The 19,457-nt window shown below is 36.8% G+C and overlaps 2 protein-coding genes across 3 annotated transcripts; one reads left to right on the plus strand and one right to left on the minus strand.

Annotated features, from left to right (window-relative positions):
• The first annotated feature begins 689 nt into the window (after positions 1-689).
• On the plus strand, positions 690-5,470 carry LOC109239183 (ABC transporter F family member 4-like). Of its 2 annotated transcripts, none has more exons than XM_019405709.1 (3): positions 690-830; positions 1,399-2,965; positions 5,084-5,285. In XM_019405709.1, exons 2-3 carry the CDS (start codon positions 1,400-1,402, stop codon positions 5,084-5,086), a joined length of 1,569 nt encoding a protein of 522 aa, XP_019261254.1. In that variant the 5' UTR covers positions 690-830; position 1,399; the 3' UTR covers positions 5,087-5,285. The 2 variants fall into 2 exon arrangements, with proteins under 2 accessions (XP_019261254.1, XP_019261253.1); XM_019405708.1 differs by having other exon boundaries at positions 691-830; positions 5,073-5,470.
• Positions 5,471-16,172: 10,702 nt separating this feature from the next.
• Positions 16,173-18,070, minus strand: LOC109239180 (CASP-like protein 4D1). The gene is made up of 3 exons (XM_019405706.1): positions 17,776-18,070; positions 16,655-16,757; positions 16,173-16,528 (listed from the first exon to the last, which is right to left on the minus strand). Exons 1-3 carry the CDS (start codon positions 17,934-17,936, stop codon positions 16,319-16,321), a joined length of 474 nt encoding a protein of 157 aa, XP_019261251.1. The 5' UTR covers positions 17,937-18,070; the 3' UTR covers positions 16,173-16,318.
• Between the last annotated feature and the right edge of the window lie 1,387 nt (positions 18,071-19,457).

Here is a 19,457-nt window from a genome sequence, read left to right on the forward strand (position 1 = left end):
TTTGAATTTTTCCGACGATTTCTCCGGCGATTGCAATAACCCTAAAAAAGTAATCCACAGACCTAGAAGCCGAACATTTACAAATAGTGAAATAATTAATTTTTTAAAAAGGATTTGAAAAAGAGAAGAAATGAAGAAGTAAAACAGGAGAAAGATTTACATAAAGCTCCGCAAAACAGTGCTAACGAGGGCGGCGAAGAAAAGAGAAGGAATGGAAAAAGATGTTTCAAAATGGTGGTGACGGTGGGCCTCACTAGTCCAAATGTCATACATTGAGGGGTCTCATACAACAATGACGTGGCATGTTAGACACAAACTAAAGTTTCTGTAAACTAAAGTTTCTGTAATAAATAGACATCCCCAATATAATATTTTCATAACTGATTACATGGATATTTTGCATAATTTCACAAATGTTCAATATTTTTTAAAATATATATAGGACTTTAGAAACAAGACACCACCTTGGGCTGCGTAGTGGCAAATCCTCTGTCTCACTGCAGGTCCCTTATGTGTTACGTGGAATCGTCTGCAATTGCCTCATAATGTTTTGCATGCAGTTTTGAGCTATTCCACTGCGACGCCTGGCGTCTCCTTTACCCTGCAACTGTCACGCCCATCTTCCCAACGCATCTTTTAATCTCTATGTGATATACCACTATTTGGTCATGCTTATCTCCCTATCCTAAACAAACAAACCAACCCCCCCCCCACCCCCCACCCCAACGTACACTATCAAAATTTTATCTTTTGTTCAAACGGGTTCTTGTGTCATGACATTCTTGAAGTAGTAGTACTGCTGTATAAGCTTCACTTTTAGCGTTTTTCAGGTGAGTTATAGTAGTAGTAGTAGTTTGTTTCTTCAGTGGAGTGCCTCTGTATGTATGTATGTATGTATGTTTTCTTGCTTGTTTTATTGGATTTATAATTAGAACCCAATTGGGTATTTCATGTTTTTGCCAAAACCAATTGGGAATTTTGCTATAGTTTCACTTAAATAGTTTAAGGAATAGATCTTTTTTTAGTGGAGTACCCATAAAGATTTTCTTACTCATTTTGCTTGATTTTCCTCGGATTTATGTCTACAACCCATATAGAATTTTGCTACTTGCACAAAAACTAGTTCTTTTATATGGGCATGCAAGCTCCTCCAATGAGCTATTATAAACTCTATTTCTTTAGTTTTGTAACTGTGGTGTTTGGACTAATTTGCGCTGACAAATGAGAAAAAAATCACCTAGTGTGTTTTTGCCTCCGTGGGATTAGTTTTGTGTTATCTTTATTCTTCTTTTTGAAAGTAAAAATTTTGATTGGTTTATTTTCTGAATTATTAGATTGAATAACTGTCAATTATTCAATTTTTCGTTTGGTTTGAGATGTGAATATGCTTGTTTGTAGGATGGAAGATCAAATTGTGGAGTGGAGGATAGTAGAGCATACTTCTTTAGAAGAAGAGGAGGAAGAAGAAGAGGATAATGATTATGACTATGAGGGGGAAGTGAGAGAGAGTAAGATGAGATGGATTGTGAACAAAGGATTGTGGTTAGGGAAGAAGGTTATGATCACAGGTATTGTTGTCTCTTCTGCACCAGTAGTTCTTCCTCCACTTGTTGTTATTTCTGCACTTGGGTTCGCTTTTTCGATCCCTTTTGGTCTTGCTTTTGTTGGTTATACTTGTACTGAGAAGCTTATGAACAAGTTGCTTCCAAGGTCAGAGCCACCTCTATTGTTGGAATATGGGGAAATGTATGGAGATGATCAAGAAGAGGGATATGATGAACTACTAGGAGGGAAGGATGCTGGTTTTGGTGGAGAAATGGTGATGGAAGATGAGGAAAAGAAAGAAATGGAGGATTCAAAAGAAGGGGTTGAAATGAGGATTCAGTTGGTGATGGACGAGAGCCGGGGATACGAAGATAAAGACTTTGGAAGAGCTGAGGAAGAAAGAGAGATCAATGTAGATGATGGTGGCAAAGAGGAAGGATATGAAGAAGATGTCGGTGAATACTTGGAAGGAGAGAATGAGGGACCAGTGAAGGAGATGAATTTAGAGACGAAACGAGGGAAAGAAGCAGAAAACTGGGAATTTGATGAGAAAATTAAGAGAACTGAGGGTTTGGATTTGGTGGCCAGAGAAACCAGGGGAGAAAATGAGGGTGAAAAAGGTGTTACTTTAACACCAGGTTTGCCAGAGAGGAATTTGGTTGAGGTATATGTAGGCGATTCAGCGAAGGAAGATAACCGCAGCTTAAAGAGTTCAGAAGTAGTAGAGAAGCCAACGGAAAGCAAAGATGAGAAAGTAGAAAAGGAGAGCATAGAAGTAACAAAAACTGAAACAGGACCTGAGGTTATTTCAGAAGAAAAGGAGAGCATAGAAGTAACAAAGAAACCAAACATCAGCAAAAGCTCAAAGAAACACCACAAAAAGAAGAAAGCAAATGAAGTGAGAACTGCTGCAATAATAGAGAAAGGGGAGGGGTTAAGCAACAAGCAGCAGGAAGATAGTAATGTGAAAATGGTAGAAATAAAGGAAGAGGTGAGGGATGAAGTCAAGGTGAAGCAAGACGAGAAGCATTTACCAGTGAAACGAGAGACCAAAGAAGGAAGAGACGAGGTCAATCAAAGTGGTGTTTCCAAAAAGGCCAAGAAAGCTGATGAGACGGAAAAAGCATCGCCCGGAAGAAGAGATGCGAGAAATGGCGAGGATGCTGCGCAAGCTACGAATTCAACTGAGGATCATAAAGCAGTATCAAATGGCAAGCATGTTGCTAAAGATGCTTCTCGCCAAGTGGAAAGCGAGGATAAGCCGGTGGCTGCAGAAGACGCTCAAAGGAAGGCAGCTGATGTCCATGGGAACCTTCCATCTGAAAGAAAAGGGACAACTGATCAAAAGAAAAATGTGAATGCGAGTGGTGTCGCTCGTGTACCTGGAAAAGCAGGGATTCTTGAGGCCAAACACACCAAGGTCAGTTCTATTTTTAAATCAGCCACCTTAGTTTGTTCCATTGGAAAAATTAATGGAAATTCCAAGAGGGATATCCTCTTGTATATCGTTGCTTCTCTTGTTCAATGTTACTCCGGAAAAAAATGATCAATTTGGTTGATAACACACGTAGGCTACACTAGCTGGCTTTGTTTCGTATACTTGCTGTTAAAATTTCTTTGAACAGATATTAGTAATATTCAGATTTTTTCCTGTCTTAACTTACTCGTGGAAGAGATATTCCTTAGTCTTAGCAACAAATGCCACTCTTCATGAAGAAACCTAAACTGCATCTGCAAAGGAAAGAAAAATACTGCACATTACATAAACTACTACTGTAATTATTTCCCAGCATTTAAATAAAGTATGAGTTAATAATTATATGTCTCTCCTCCAGATACTTTGTGTGACAAAGCATAAAGTACACTGATGACTAAAGAGGGTCCTAAGGAGGTTCATAATCCTCCAAAAGGAAGTTAATAGTGTCAAGCAGTGTGTATGGACTAAGATGAGACTAGGGTTTCATCTGTAACATATATCATGGTGCAAGTACAGAGCATCAACCGATGGCCGTTAATCCAGGCATTTGTCTATGCTACGCATGATGTCAGTTACGAGATTCTAGTAACTGTTGCGCAGCTTCTTGTGAATATTCTGCTAATAAGGAGATTCATTTTTAAAAAAAAAGGTAACTGTCATAAAGGGGTGTGTTCCTCTCTTTCAGCCCTTGCAGGTTAGAGTACTGGTAGTAGTTTGTTTTACGTTCACCTGGTTTCGTTCCTTGTAAAGCTCAAGTGTGGACTCTAGTTGCTCATTTGTTAGCGGAGAGGTATAATTCTGACTTCATTTCTTGCATTAGTTTGGCTATCTCCTTCCATCGTTTTTAGCGCTTTCTTTCATTTCTTGCGTCCCGAGTATTTTGTTCCATAGTCTTGTCACGGGGTGGTCGTTACAACATTAGTGTGAACCCACTTGCATCGGCCTTGGCGGGTTGATATATCCAGCACTTGTCTCTTGTTAGGACAAGAAAGTGAAGATTCTGAGTTTTGAAGTCTTTTCTTTTGAGACCAGTTTATCATCTTTCTTTTTTTCTTCTTCTGGGGGTAGGGGTACCTCAATATACTTTTAGTTGATGAGTAATAGTTATGTGAAGAGAGGCTTAAAGTATCTCCCTTGGAGAGGGAGAAGATTCTTCCCTGTGGAAGAGTGGGATTGCATTTTACTCTCTGTTAGCTGTCTTAGCTGTCCAATGCCTTTCAAAGTTCTGGGAAATCCATAGAAATTCGTCTTTATCTTGCAAACCTCAAAATTTGTTGGTCCTCCATTTTGGACTTAAATTCCTTTTGTATTGATTTTTCCCCTTTAAAGTTGTTTAGAGTTGTTTCAGATTCCCTGTCTGGCTGTCTGAAAGCCAGGATTCTGTGAATTCTGTGTGTTACTTGCTGCTTGTTCAAGTAAGATAACCAACTGTTCTAGTCATCCCCGATTGGGAATTTGGGGTTCTGTGTGTGGGTTAGGAGGTAAAATCATCCAAAATCTTTGCCCTTGTGGAGTATTGCTAGACTAGTAAAGCGTCACTTATCTGCCAGGTTCATAGTTGCTATACTCTTGCTTTCTAATACCTATAGACAGCTTTTTCAAGAGAGAAAAACTAATGGGCTTGATGGGGAATTGGGTGTTTCAAGAACTGCCATTCGCGTCTTGCACTTGTGGCTTGTGTTTTGTTGATTCATTGAAACCAGTAGGATGTGATGCTGCAGTTAAGTAGCCTTGTAGCAATGAGTGTTGGTGTGCCTGTTGCCTTTGGTTTGAACTATGTATACCATCAATTCAATTTTATGCAACCATATGCCTCAACTTCAAGTTAGTTGGTGGCTAGCAAACGCTAGTGCTATTGGTATCAATGATGTCTGTACACACATTGTCTTTCTTGACTGCTTACACGTGTTTCCTTGACAGCTTCTTATGGTATTTTTTTAACACGCTGCGTACTTGTTTGGTTACGTTCATTTTTCTTGTTTTTGCTCCTGCCTGCTAATACATTTGAGGCTATGAAGATTCATTTTTCTTAATTTAATGATGTTGCTAGGAGTTCTACAGTGAGGAGATAATATGGGAGAAGATAAATGCAATGAGAACAATCGTTGGATACGGAGCCACACCTCAACCTTTGTTGGTAGATGAACTAAAGGCTTTATACATCTTTACTGGAGTGGAGCCACCATCTACGTTCAAGAACGCATCCGAATTAGCAGAAGTGAATGACAAGCTTCAGTTTCTTATGTCGATTGTGGGAATAAAGTAAACTTTTAGTGCTAGACTGGGCTGTTTTCTTTGATCACTTTTTCTGTTGGTTTGTCAAATTTGACCTTGTTACTGAGCTTGTGTATCATCATACTAGAAATTATGTAGAAGATGTCTTGTTTTAAAATCGTTTGAATGAATGTTTTACTTTGAATGAATGTTTTACTATGAGTTTAGGCTCGACGTTTCTCCTGTGCTTACCATGGCGGTTCTTGGGATGCTGTTGGTTCTTGAACAGGGTTCTGCTATATTTGTTCTGGTGGATGAATTTGAATAGCTTCTTTTTCTTTTTTCTTTTTCTTTTTCCTCCATCGAATTTGAATGCGTAGGTTCATTTTGGTTGTCGCTCTTGTGATTGTCAATCTAAATTTGATGTTTTTCCTTTTAGGTTCATTTTTGTTGTCGCTCTTGTGATTGTCAATCTAAATTTGATGTTTTTCCTTTTAGCTTTGCCAGTCTAATTTTGAACTATGGTAATAATAAGAAGCACTTTTCCTGCAACTGATCTCAAGATAGGTGAGGGAATATAGTGTAGAATTTATGGAATGAAATCTAAAGCAGCACTTTGAAGGCTCAACCGTTTTGAATGATTTTGGTGCTAAATTTTTCTGCTTTTCTACAACCGTTAGACCTCTTGGAGGTGATAGAGCTTCTTGATGTTCTTTCAAGCACTCCAATTATCCTTGAAAATTCATCAACAAATATGATAATGTTATAAATAGAATTCTATTTATGGTGAATCTCTATATTTAGAGAGATTCTAGGGTTTATTACTTGGTGGCTAAGTCAACCTCTCCCTATAAATAAAGAGTTCTATTTTATTGTAATTCATGCCAAATCAATAAGAATTCCCTCTCTCTCTACTTTTCTCAGCAATACTCCTTCTTCTTTTATTGTTTCATAACACGTTATCAGCACGAGACTCTAACTAATTGAGTAGAAGCTTTGGGATTGATCATAATGATTGTCAATTGTTCTATGAATTTCCTTCATGCTTAAATTTTGGATTTAAGGTAAGTATTTTATTTTGTTTTTCTCTTTTAAATTCTTGAAATTCTATAATTTGATTTTTACAAGCAAAGACAACAAAGTTTGATTATAACTTTAATGGAGTTTGTAAGAAATTATAACCACCTGAAGTGGTAAAATTTCTATGCCTTGCCATGATCAAATTCATGTATGATTGTGGGCAAAGAAGTGGAAACTCGTCCCATTGAATTTGCTTCATTCTCATTCCCTTAAGGGAATGTGGTAGTAATATGTAATAAGTCTGAAAGAAGACAAAATTATTACCGTGAAGGTATCAATGAATGCGGACATGGCAATAGACGAAATTATAATCGTCATCATTGTGATAATGAGAATAATAAGGATTCTCAAAATAATCCTTCACTCTGTGAAAGTAATATTTGTCATTTGACATGAGATTTTATAAAGTACATACAGATGACTATGGTCAATTCATGATGTGAATGTGACAACATCTGATTTATGAATACATATTCATTCTTGGAAGAATATGAACGTGCTAGTGATAGTGAATATACCACACTCACCTCTAAAAGGAGGTTTGAGATGATATAAGAAATCAATGTCATTATTATGGCATGAATGGTCATTGGTCACGTACCTATTGTACGCCAAAATATTTTTGGCAATGTGATTATTAAAAGACAACAATAATGCAAGAAACATATCTTGCATATAATTTTGACCATGACCATAAGGGTATAACTTTCTCCTTAAAAGAGATATTCACCATATGGGTGTTGATGAATATGTGATAGTACAAAATTAATTGAGAACTCTGCAAGAGCCAATTAAACTATTTTGGAGAAACACAATTGATTACCAATAAGGTATTGTGTTGTAGTAAGTCTCAAAGAAACTTATTTAGTTTCCAAAGTATAAGCGAAAGCGGTTGGTTATATTGAGACTATAAATAAAGGAAAGATTTAATATCTTCAATTACTACAACTTGTAGCGGAGTAATATGTATGTGAAAAGTTACTTGCTTTATTCTCCAGTTTGTACTACACAAATAAAAGAATGCCACAATAAAGAGAAGTTTATTGATATAAAAATCCATATCATAATAAACTTGGAGTTTATTGATAATTGCACACGTCATGGTGTAAATCTGAAGTTTATCAATATTGATAATTTATTCAGTTGGCTTAATTGGTTTACCCATATCAATTTAAGTATGATGTGCAAAAATAAAAGAGAATTCACATGGGTAAATATTAAAGAACTAGAAAGTTCTTTACGAATTCTCTTATGTTGCTTGTTCTCATTAACTAATATACCAACTAAAATTGGGGTTGAATCCCATGAATGCTGGAAATATTAAAGGTGAATATGGCCCCATTCACCTGCCATGTATACCACATAAGATGCATCTATGAGATGGTTACATGTGCGATTATTATTAACCCGCAACATGGTGTTTGCGAGGTAACTTGATCAATAATTTGATTTAGAGCATAATTTTCGTATTATTTATTCAAGATAGTTTATCTTGATAAGTTGGTTTACATCACAGCTGGTTTAGCAAAATAATTTATTGAGTGCCTCCACTTAATAGTTAAACTATTGCTTATGAGAATAAAATTTTGTATATCAGTTTGATATACGTTATATACAAAAGTATATTATATTCTCCCCTCACAAGTGGTTCAGGTCAGGAACCAAATAATTCTATCTTATTATTATTGATGTGCGGTGTATATTTTGATTAACACCATAACGCACAAAGATGAGTTCTCAAAGTTGAGGAAACAAGTTAGTTTTTCTAACATGAGGGGGAGACAAGATAAACAGTTGAGAAAAAGTTACGTGTAATGAATTATCATGTGTACATCTAGATCCTCGAATAAGATAATATGAACTTGAAGTTCATAAAAGATAATTCATCTGTAATATATTGCAATGCATGCCAGACGCATTTGCTGACCCAAAGAAAGTAATAATATTCTCATTGCAAATGCTCTTATTAAATCCTAGAAGGACAAAGTCTATGGTACGTTTAAAGCGTATAGACAATCGGTTTCAAATAAACTTCTTGATAAAGAAGATGAGCAAATGATCATAATAAAGGAGGCAAGTGATCTAGAAGATCACATGACATAATACTTCATAAAATCTCAAGAGAGATTCAGGTACCTGAAAATATGAATGAAGAGATCTCTATGTCATGTCTCTATGAAAATAAAGTTGGAACCGATATAAAATGTTCGTCGACGACATCTATGTTAGTGCTAAATATAGATGAGGATCTTAAGTCTGTAGAATATAGACACAAAAATATTGGCCAAATGAAAGAGACACAATTCGAATAGAATTTGTTTCATACGAAAGACATATAGTTTTGGACCTTCAGTTCAAACACTTGAAAGTATGAAGCCAATGATATGTGCAATCAGTTTTGGATATCTTATTTGTCTAGCATGACATGAAAACTTGATATGGATCTAATTAAAATCTATTATATGACTTATATGACAGTCCATGAAGGATTTAAATCGCTTGAAGCATATACAATTCTTGATCTTGAAGTATCACTTCCTCAGTGCAATTTGCGCACAAATGTATCTTGCTATAACTATAGGCATGATAATATGATACCAAGAGTTTTCACCTCTATGTGAAGATATTGAACTAACAATTCCAATAAAATCATATGAAGACAATTCATCTCTATCAAGAATTATGATTTCAAGGTGCAATATATTCATTCAAGTTAAAATGGCTGATTTGTTCATCAAATCTCTACCAAAGATCTTTTGAAGATGGTGCACAAGATTGGAATGCAAATGCTTAAAGATGTGAATTGATGCTCTCATCAGGGGGAGTTAATACGCGTTGTACTCTTTTTCCCTTACAAGGTTTTGTCCCACTGGGTTTTCCTTGCAAGGTTTTTAACGAGGCAACCAAAAGGCGTATTGTAGATATGTGTACTCTTTTTCCTTCTCTAGAATTTTTTTTCCCACTGGGTTTTATTTAGTTAAGGTTTTAACGAGGCACATTATCTGTTGAATAGACATTCAAGGGGGAGTGTTATAAATAGAATTCTATTTATGGTGAATGTCTATATTTAGAGAGATTCTAGGGTTTATTACTTGGTGGCTAAGTCAACCTCTCCCTATAAATAGAGGGTTCTATTCCATTGTAATTCATGCCAAATCAATAAGAATTCCCTCTCTCTCTACTTTTTTCTGCAATACTCTCTTCTTCTTTTATTGTTTCATAACAGATAAAGTATATTTGCTTCTTATTGCACCCAAGGGCGTGGCCTAGTAATCAATGAAGTGTGTATATAAATGTTAGCAGAGGCAAAGAATATTAGGTAATTGTTTTTTCATGTAGCCACACTTTGATGTATAGAGTTACGTGGTACTTGTTGTTGGTGGAATTTGACACGGAGGCGGACTTAGGATTTTAATTTTATGGGTTCAGAATTTCGACTTCAACAACTAAATCCATCACTTTGTTTGAGTCATTGGTTCAAAGCTTTATTTTTTTCAGCAATTTTAATAAATTGTTTACTGAAAATTAAGGTCTAGGATAAAAGTTACGGGTTCAATTGAACCCATAACTAGTATGTCGGATTCGCCTTTGATGTGGTAGATATCCTCTAAAATTAGTTAAGGTGATACTTATTACTAATAAGAGGTAGCAAATATTTCGTGAATTAGTTAATGTACGCGTAAGTTGGTCTGCAAAAATATTTGTTTCTTATGGATGGACTGTTCGTGCGTCCACAAATATTTATATAAATTAGTTTCACGCTGCATTCTTACTTTCATAGTTCTTTCTTTTTTGATGTTTTGGTGATTTCTTCCCATCTATTCAAGTTTTAATGGATAAAGTTATTTAATATATCTGATAAAAAATGATAGATATCTCGTGAAATTAGTGGATGTCCGCGTAAGTTGACCTGAAAAAATATTTCCTGCTTATGGATGGACTATTTGTCCGTCCTCAAGTGTTTGTATAAATTAGTTATAGCGCTGCGCTCTCACTTCAAGAGTTCTTCGAGGAACTTTTCTTTTGATGTTTGCTTTCCCTAAAAAAGTAGCTATCACATGGATCCAGATTTGGGAACTTTTAGAAACACTCAACAAATGGACGTTTAAACATTAGAATTGTGAAACTTCAAAAAAAAGTATTAAAAAAAATCAAGTGAAAATGACATTTAAAAATTAAAGTTGTGTTTGGACATAAATATAATTTAGAGCTGTTTTTTACTTTTTGTAAACGATTTGAAGTAAAAAATTTTAAAAATAACTTTATGGAGTTTTTCAAGTTTTCGGGAAATTCTGAAATTTAACTTCAAGTGAAAATTTAAAATTTTATTGTCAAACACTGATTCCGAAAAAATAAAAAAAAATTCGGAAAAAACTAAAAGAAATTTTATGGCCAAACGAGCGGTAAGTATCTTTTGTTGGAGAGCTTTAACCCACAGACATCCAAGCGACACAGGTTTTTTTGTAGTAACCGCTAGTGGAAAGGCCAAGAAAATTGGTTCACTTTTACTTGTTCACCATGGACTTTGCACATTCTTTATGAAATAATAAATAAAGTGCTTAATTTACCATGATACCCATATTAATTGATGCATATTTTTAATGGATTTGAGAAAATAATTTGAAATGAGTAATTAATATTGTGGGTATAACAGGAAAAAAGAAATTGTATTCTCTTGATATGCGAAAAGTGATAAGAAAAAGTAAAAATTTATTTTTAGAATACTAGAAAAGTAAAAGTGAACGGAGGGGGTATATTAAATGGCACAGCAAATGGCATCTATATTCCGAGTCCGGAACCAAAATGTGGTTCTTTTGGACAAGTAGCACCTTAATAGGTGTAAAAAAAAAGATGACATTTTTATATATAGCGCCCAAATATTGGGCGCTATACATTAACGTTGTGCCGTTAATATATAGCGCCGAGTATTTGGGCGCTATATATAAAAAGCTGCCACACCCAGGTATAGCGCCCTAATACCCGGCGCTATACCCCTTTTTTAAAAAACGAGTCGTCTTCTTCAAGACGACCATTCTGCTTCTTCTTCCTCAATATTTTATATCCGGTTCTTCTTCTCGAAACTAGTATGTTGAATTTATCCGGATTTAATATTAGTGTTTTATAAAAAAAAATATAAATTTGTCTGTTAATATCCTGATTTATATACACACATAACGTAATATTTGATCACGCTATGCTTTGCGTGTTAAAGGTTTCGACAGGTACGAAACAACTTTATGTCAGTTGGATAAGACAACACTTATATATAAAAAAAATAACCATAATTAAAATTAAATTAATTAGCCTTATGATATTTCAATATTTTTTCCAGTTCTTCCGAACATATAATTTTTTAAAATATCATTAAAAAAATTAAAATGGAAAAGTTCAACTCATAATTAACAAACATAATTTTATTTTATAAAACTTGCAACATAAACAAAGCAACGTCCTATTACAACATAAACTCAGTGATAGTTAGGCATAATAGAAGAAGGACCACCAAGAGCTTGAGTACTATTGCCACCCGAACCAGCCGAAGGACATTTTCGACGGTCGTGTCCTGTTTGCGAGCGTATACCACATCTGCGCGCATAAACGGTATCACTAACATCGATTTGGTTCCGTATACGAGTTCTCTTCTTCACTTGTATTCGGCGTAGATAGGACTTGTTACACACCATTTTAAATGGTTTAGGCGGCTAATAATGCTCAGCACCCACTGGCTGCAATTGCCCACTATATGTGTTTAGGTACTTCGAAACACTATATTGTTGATCAACATAGTTGGTTGCACCTAAAACAACTTGTTGAAAGCACTTGATGGCATGTGAGCAAGGCATGTGGTAGATGGACCATTTTCCACAAGAGCATAACCTTGTAGATTCATTTACAGTATGCACATTATTATCCTGATTTTGATGGATAGCGGTACGAACTTCAAAAATATTTCTTTCGTTATCGTTCTGCAAAAATGAATGCCAATGTGCTCGCCGTCTGTATTTATCAAATCTCTTCATCGGCACTGGCATAAATTCAACACCCCTTTCCATTAATGACGTTGCAGCTGCAGACCTTTCAACAAACCTCTCCGCCATCTGCTTGAACGACATCCGCACCATGGCTGTGACAGGCAATCCTCTTGCCGACTTCAATAACCCGTTGAAAGACTCTGACATATTTGTAGTCAGAGTTCCCCATCGTCTGCCACCATCCGCATGCAAAGTCCACTTTTCAGGGTCATGTCGCATTAACCAACGATAGGCTGCCTCGTCTTCTTGCCTGATATATTCCATGTGCCTCCGAAATTTATGTTGTTGGTGGTCTGTTGCTGCCATCCACATCAAATCATGCAGATCCTTGTTGGGATATGCCTTCTGGAAATTGGCTTTTAGGTGCCTAACACAGTAACGATAGTAGGCATAAGGTTCTTGCCATACAGGCAAGTTCTCCACAGAACTTAAGATACCACCGTGCGGATCAGATATTAGACAGATACCGGAACGCTGTTTGACAGCGTGCTCTTTCAAGTGGTTCAAAAACAGTGTCCACGTCTCTTGGCTTTCATTGGCACAAATAGCAAAAGCTAGAGGAAATATCTGTCCATTAGCATCTACTGTCACGGCTATCAACAGCTTGATATCGTACTTTCCATAGACATGAGTGCCGTCTATGGATATTACGGGCCGACAGTGCGAAAAACCATCAATTGCTGGTTTAAACGCCCAGAACACGTAATTGAATATATATTCTGGTTTACCCTGACTCCGCTCAAGCTTCCATTCAACAACCGTCCCGGGGTTAAACTGCTGAAGTGCAGCCATGTACCTAGGCAGATCTGCAAATGACTTATCCCAGTTACCATAGAGTATTTCAAACGCTCGTTTGCGCCCGAGATATGCCTTTCTTTTAATAATGGTATGGCCATCTTCCCGGTGGACTGCTGTAATGCAATCTTTGATTTTATACCTTATGGACGCTTCGATGTGTGGAATAAGAACAAGAGAAATCAAGTCAATATCCAAGTTGAAGTGATTCCCGTTGAATGTGTCCATTTCGCATGTGTGGGTGGGAATGTATTTACCAACTTTCCACAGACCTGACTTCTTCTTTCTCGCACGCAACATCCAATTACATGGCCAAAACCACCTACGGCAAACAGCCTTGTATACCATCGGACTTGACTCCCATACCTGCATCTCACGACACTCTTTTACGTTGTGCATTTTACAAGCCCTGCTTACGCGCGCTTTATCAGGAAAAAGCATCCCCTTTGCAAGCACCGTTGCTCATCCCACATTGCTGTCCGAATTTCATCAAAATCCCTTGTGAGAGCTTCCACATCCGGCACGGTTGGCAAGTTATCAATGTAAGGAATCTCCCTTGAATGAAACGATACTTCGGACTCGTACACTCTTCGTCTAGGGGGGTCTCTCTTCAAATCATGTCCTTCCTCCTCATCCTGCGCATCACCATCCTCACGAGGAAAGGGTGTCTCGTGTCTGGATTCATCGGCATTGTTATCGTAATCACTGTTCTGTTCCTCACTCTGTGCATCTGCCAGATCCCGATGTAATACGTCATTTTCGGGCAATTGAGTGAGTACGGGTGGTTCAACTTGCTCGTTTTTACCGCACAACCAACAAAAATATAAGCTACTGAATTAATAAATGCTTTCCATATGGCTATATCACTTCACTTACAAGTCGTAATGTGATGAAATTCCATGATGAACATTTTCAATTAGGTGATGACTACTGGATGGGCCACTTGTAAAATTTATATCCGGCCGGTACCCCCTGTTAAATATATGAGCGTTAATACAAACTCAATACACCAAAAATATACATAATTAACACAAATGAAAATTGAAGTTTACCACTCGTCTTGTGAATTATGGAAAGCAGGGTATAAATTATTTTCTCGCTGCTCATTCGCCGGCGATGATAAGTTTAAATCAAGGAAAACTCTTTCTCCGGAACCTGTCCGGCAAAACTGCTCCAGAATAACCACCCGATGACTGGGGGTTATCTCTACTACGCACAATCTTGTTTTTTGGAACGTCTTCGACCTTCACGTACATCTACAACATTGTGATTACAAGAAATTCCCGGCATTCATCCGGAGTCCTCAGAAAATCACTCAAAGTTTCATCATCGTCGATGTTAAACTCCGAGTAAAAAGCAACCCCTTGCGGAGTGACGGAATACGGATATCTTCCGGTTACTTTAAGTATCAATGAACGTTTCCTCACACTCATTTTTTTGCATAACAACGATATCAATTTATCGTACTCCATTGTAAGTGGCAATTTAACATGACACTAAGCAGGTAAACTGTAGCCCACGGAGTTATTCTCCATCATAACCTCACCCCCCCAATATAATGGAACTCTTATTCTACGCTCTTCAGACATAATGAAAAAATGCTAGAGAATTTAACAACAATAAATGTTTCAAAAAGAGTTAAAAATTTTTTTGAATGAATTTCTATACAATCCTAACCTCTGTATATAGGAAATGGCTAGCCGGGAAATTATTTTTTTTTATATATAGCGCCCAAAAAGTGGGCACTATACGCTTTTGAATTATTGAAGTCAGGAATTATTGGTGGGGCCAGGAAAAAGGTGTATAGCGCCCAAATACTGGACGCTATACATAAAGTTTTATGTATATCGCCGGGTATTTGGGCGCTATACCTGGGCGCGCAGCTTTTTATATATAGCGCCCAAATACTCGGCGCTATACATTAACGGCACAGTTAACGTTAATGTATAGCGCCCAGTATTTGGGCGCTATATATAAAAATGTCATCTTTTTTTTACACCTATTAAGGTGCTACTTGTCCAAAAGAACCACATTTTGGTTCCGGACTCTCTATATTCCATAGAGTCTGTTTTAGACGGAAGGAACATGGAGAGAGGAAGGAAGACGTAGGGTCGAATTATAAGAGTCGTGCTTGAGATAGGAAAAAGAAAAGTTGATCAGTTCGTGCAGGGTTGGAAAACTATACCGCGGTGGAAGTTGGGTTAAGTGGTTACATAAAATAATTGGTTTGCTCTTTTTCATGCACCTGATACAATTTTCTTATGAATTGAGTTAGTAAAAGTTTTATATGTTTCCAGCTGAATTTGCCAACTAAAAACTCATCGTAAGACACATAATGATCAACTTTATAAAGATTTCTCTATCTTGAAAGCTTGATTGATCCGTGTACAACCTCACTTTTGAGCGCGCTATAGTGAAACTCAAGGGAAGAGCTTATTTACTATCAAGGAGTGTGATATGACAACTGAGATCTTTTATCTTTAATTAGAGGTTTTAGATTTGAAACCTTGAGAATAACAAATTTCTTGACAGGCTTGAAAACCTTACGCTGTATTTTAGGATTTGACAATTTTTAACAATTTTGGTAGAATTTTGCTCATTGTTTTTGTATCAGAGGGCACATGACCCCAAGCTTCATCATCTGCTTCGGGAAGACCAGCTTGACCTTAATGTTTCCATATCTACTGGCAGTTGTCATTTTTATTAGAGAACAAAATAAGAGAAACTTATAAAGAATTGATACCTTTCTTAGTTTTTGACGGCACGATATTCATCAAGTAGCTGAAAACAGAGTGCGTAAGATCCCAAAAAAAAAAAAAATCTCTAATACCGAAAATTGTGTGGCTATTATAAGGGGCTTGATGTCACTTGATTGATATATTATTTCCATTTTTATCGGATGTCCCCGAAGGGACGATAAATTATTTCCATTAAAGAAATTCTAGAGTTCCTAATGCATTACTAATAACAAGGTCAATTAAGTGTATCACAAGTTTCGATGAAAATCTTTAGACAATTTCAGAGGGTAATATTCTGGACACACAAGATTATATTCAACAATTTTGAAGACATGCGTTATCTTCAAATTAACATCATTTACAAATACCACTTGAAGATATATGTGAACATTTACATAGAATACAGTTGAACAAAAGATGATACATGGAATGTTTATTCAGTGGGCAGGAGCAGGAGCAGGAGCCTTTAGAGCAACATGAGCGGAAATGAGAGAGATTAGTGTGAAGAGAGTAGCTAATAGAGAAAGGCCCGCAGACACAAAAATCTTGTTGAAGAAACTAGTGGGCTCTAAGTCGGCAGCTCGGCTCAATTCCAGGGTAAAACCATAAGTTGCAGCAGCGCCTGAAACTAGTACATTTGCTATGATCTGCTTCAAATTAACAGATATATTTGAAACAAGTCAAAGAAGAAGCGTATGAAACATTTTGAAGAGCTTTGGGACTGGATGCTAAAACTGGGTACCACATATACACACAGTGACAGAGGTTCATACCATGTCACCAAATAGATCTAACAAACTGACTCCAATGCTTAGCGACAGTACTGTTTGAAAGAGATTATACGCAATTCCCACGCCAATGCAACCCAGCATGTAACTGCAATTAATTGCCATATCCAACATATTAAAAGAATTTAATAAAGTAACCGAAAAAATAATGCAATTACAACACATAAGTAAGGTAGAAAAGAATGGACTATATTTCAACTAATTACAATCACCTTATCTCTGCATTATAATATGTAGACGGTCAAAATGGGCCTTCCCTGATTTTGTATGGCTAATCGAAACCAGGGTGGCAGACTAAAGCTTGGCCTCGCATTGTATCGAACCATGGCACGAAGATGGGTTGCTAAGCTCATTAATCAGTAATCGATCAAGAACGAGATCAGCCGTAATCAAAACCGAAATGGGATAGAGATCGAGCGGGATCGAAGGAGGCCTGCTAAAGTCGAATAACAGAAAGCCGAGATATCCGTGATCGGCCAAGGATCGTGGCGAAAATCTCGGCACGTATCAAGTCAAGACCGGACATTTAGCCAATCATGGGATTTCCTTCTGTATTTAGAATTGTACCATAAGTAGAATTCCTCTACTATATAAAGGGGGTTCTAATCATTTTGTAATGATATATTTACGCATAACAAAGCAATACGTTACATTTTATCTCTTAAGCTCTGTTGTTCAGTTCATACTTTTCAATACTATACTCAGTTGGTTCGAGGGCAATCTAGCTCGAGGGCCATAACCGCTCATTGTATTGGTTTGCTTTATTTTGCAGTTAATTTCTAACATTAATTCTCATATTTCTCAAGTTGTGCCAAGTGACAGATATCCTTAAAACCACTTATAAATTTAATTGTTATCCAATTTTAAGAGTAAACATAATCCTTGAAACATTAATCTCTGCATTATATTGCTAATCTCTACATAACTTGTCTATAAACCAGTTACTAAACGATCCTAAACTTGTCCAAATTAGCATCAAAACGGTCAGTATTAGATTCTGATCGTTCTGCTTTGATATTGTGCTTCTACAAATTAATATATATTCTTCCTTTATATAAGCATAACAACAAGAATTACCGAGGGGGGTGTAAGAGAAATAAACTTACATATAAACACGAAAATCAGTGAACTTTGTTTGAAGTTGCTCGTCAGTGTAGAAAAGGCTTTCATTGTCGGAGTACTGGGAGCTCATAAGAAGAATGACGAGTGCTCCCACAAGGCATACAAAGGCAATAAGTCTGACTACCAATATTACTGCTTTTCCCATCTTCTTCAAACCTTCTCTATTCCCTCTAGCCTGATTATTACCAAGTATTCTTCTTTATCCCTCTTTATTTATAAGATTTTAGGAACATTAAATTTGTCAACTCTTTGACTTGAGAGTTTTGATGAGGCATGTTATATATCCTAGTACTCGTCACGTTCAATGATTCCACATATTTTGTGAATGAAAACAAAGGTTGGTATTAGATTTTAGAAAAAATTTCCCAAGATTTTTGAATTTTATACTAGCACAAATTTTGTATAGGTTACACGTGTACAATGGTTTTAGGTATAATGCTAATCATAACTCATAAGGTTGAGTGCTTGACAATAATTATGTGCCAGCACAAATTGTAAATGGACGGACTATGTTAGAAACGCTCGTAAGAATGTAATGACCTGACCGGTCGTTTTGAGTATTTTAGCACCGACTTCCCTATTTGATGCTTTGCATATTTATCTATTCTATCTATCTATACTATATTGAAAGTACGAAGGCCCTTAGCGAAATGTTGTTTGCCTTTTTTACCCTCTTAAGCTAGAGTTCACACTAGACAAAATAGTTATTTGATTATTTTTCTAATATTTAGTAATAGTAATCTAATTAATTTCCTAATATTTATGACTTTGATATCAACTAAAAGTTCAATTATTAAATAGCCGTTTTGAGTATTTTAGCCCCGACTCCCCTATTTGATGCTTTCCATATGTGTACTTGTGGTTACGCGACTTGCCCAGGTGATTAGTTTGGTTTCAAGTGAATTTTGGATTTATTGGGGACATATAGTCCCTTGGTTGAAGGTCGTAGTTGTAAGAGTTGACCGGAGTTTGACTTTTGTGTGGACGACTCTGGAATGGTGTTTTGATGGCTCTAATAGTTTCGTATGATAATTTTGGACTTAGACGTATGTCCGGAGGTGAATTTGGAGGTCCGTAGCTTTGTTTTGGCTTGAATTGGTGAAAGTTGAAAAGTAGAAGGTTTGGAAGGTTGATAGATTTGACCGAGGGTTCACTTTGTTGATATCAGGCTCGGATTGCGATTTTGGGAGTTGGTATAAGTTCGTTGTGTCATTTGAGACTTGCATGCAAAATTAGGTCATTCGGAGTTGTTTAAGCTTGTTCGGCGCAAGATTTGAATTTGAAAATGTTCATTAGTTCATTAGGCTTGAATTAGGGTGCGATTCGTTGTTTTGATGTTGTTTGGTGTGATTTAAGGCCTTGAGTAGGTTCGTGTTGTATTTTGGGATTTGGTTGGTATGTTTGGACGGGGTCCCGAGGGGCCCAGATGTGTTTCGGGTTGAGTTCGGATTAATTGGAGGCTTTGAGGAATGGTTGAAATCTGCTGAGGTTTGGTGCTTTCGCACCTGCAATGTTTGGGCCGCAGAAGCGGCTAGTTGAATGCATAGGCGACATTTGGCTAAGGGAATTGGGTCCGCAAGTGCGTACAAGGACGCTCAGATGCGGAACCGTAGTAGCGGATTTGAGTTAAGGGAGCAGGGACTGTAGGTGCGGTGGTTTGTCCGCA

Source organism: Nicotiana attenuata, unplaced genomic scaffold (assembly GCF_001879085.1).
Source record: "Nicotiana attenuata strain UT unplaced genomic scaffold, NIATTr2, whole genome shotgun sequence".
NCBI classification, from domain to species: domain Eukaryota; kingdom Viridiplantae; phylum Streptophyta; class Magnoliopsida; order Solanales; family Solanaceae; genus Nicotiana; species Nicotiana attenuata.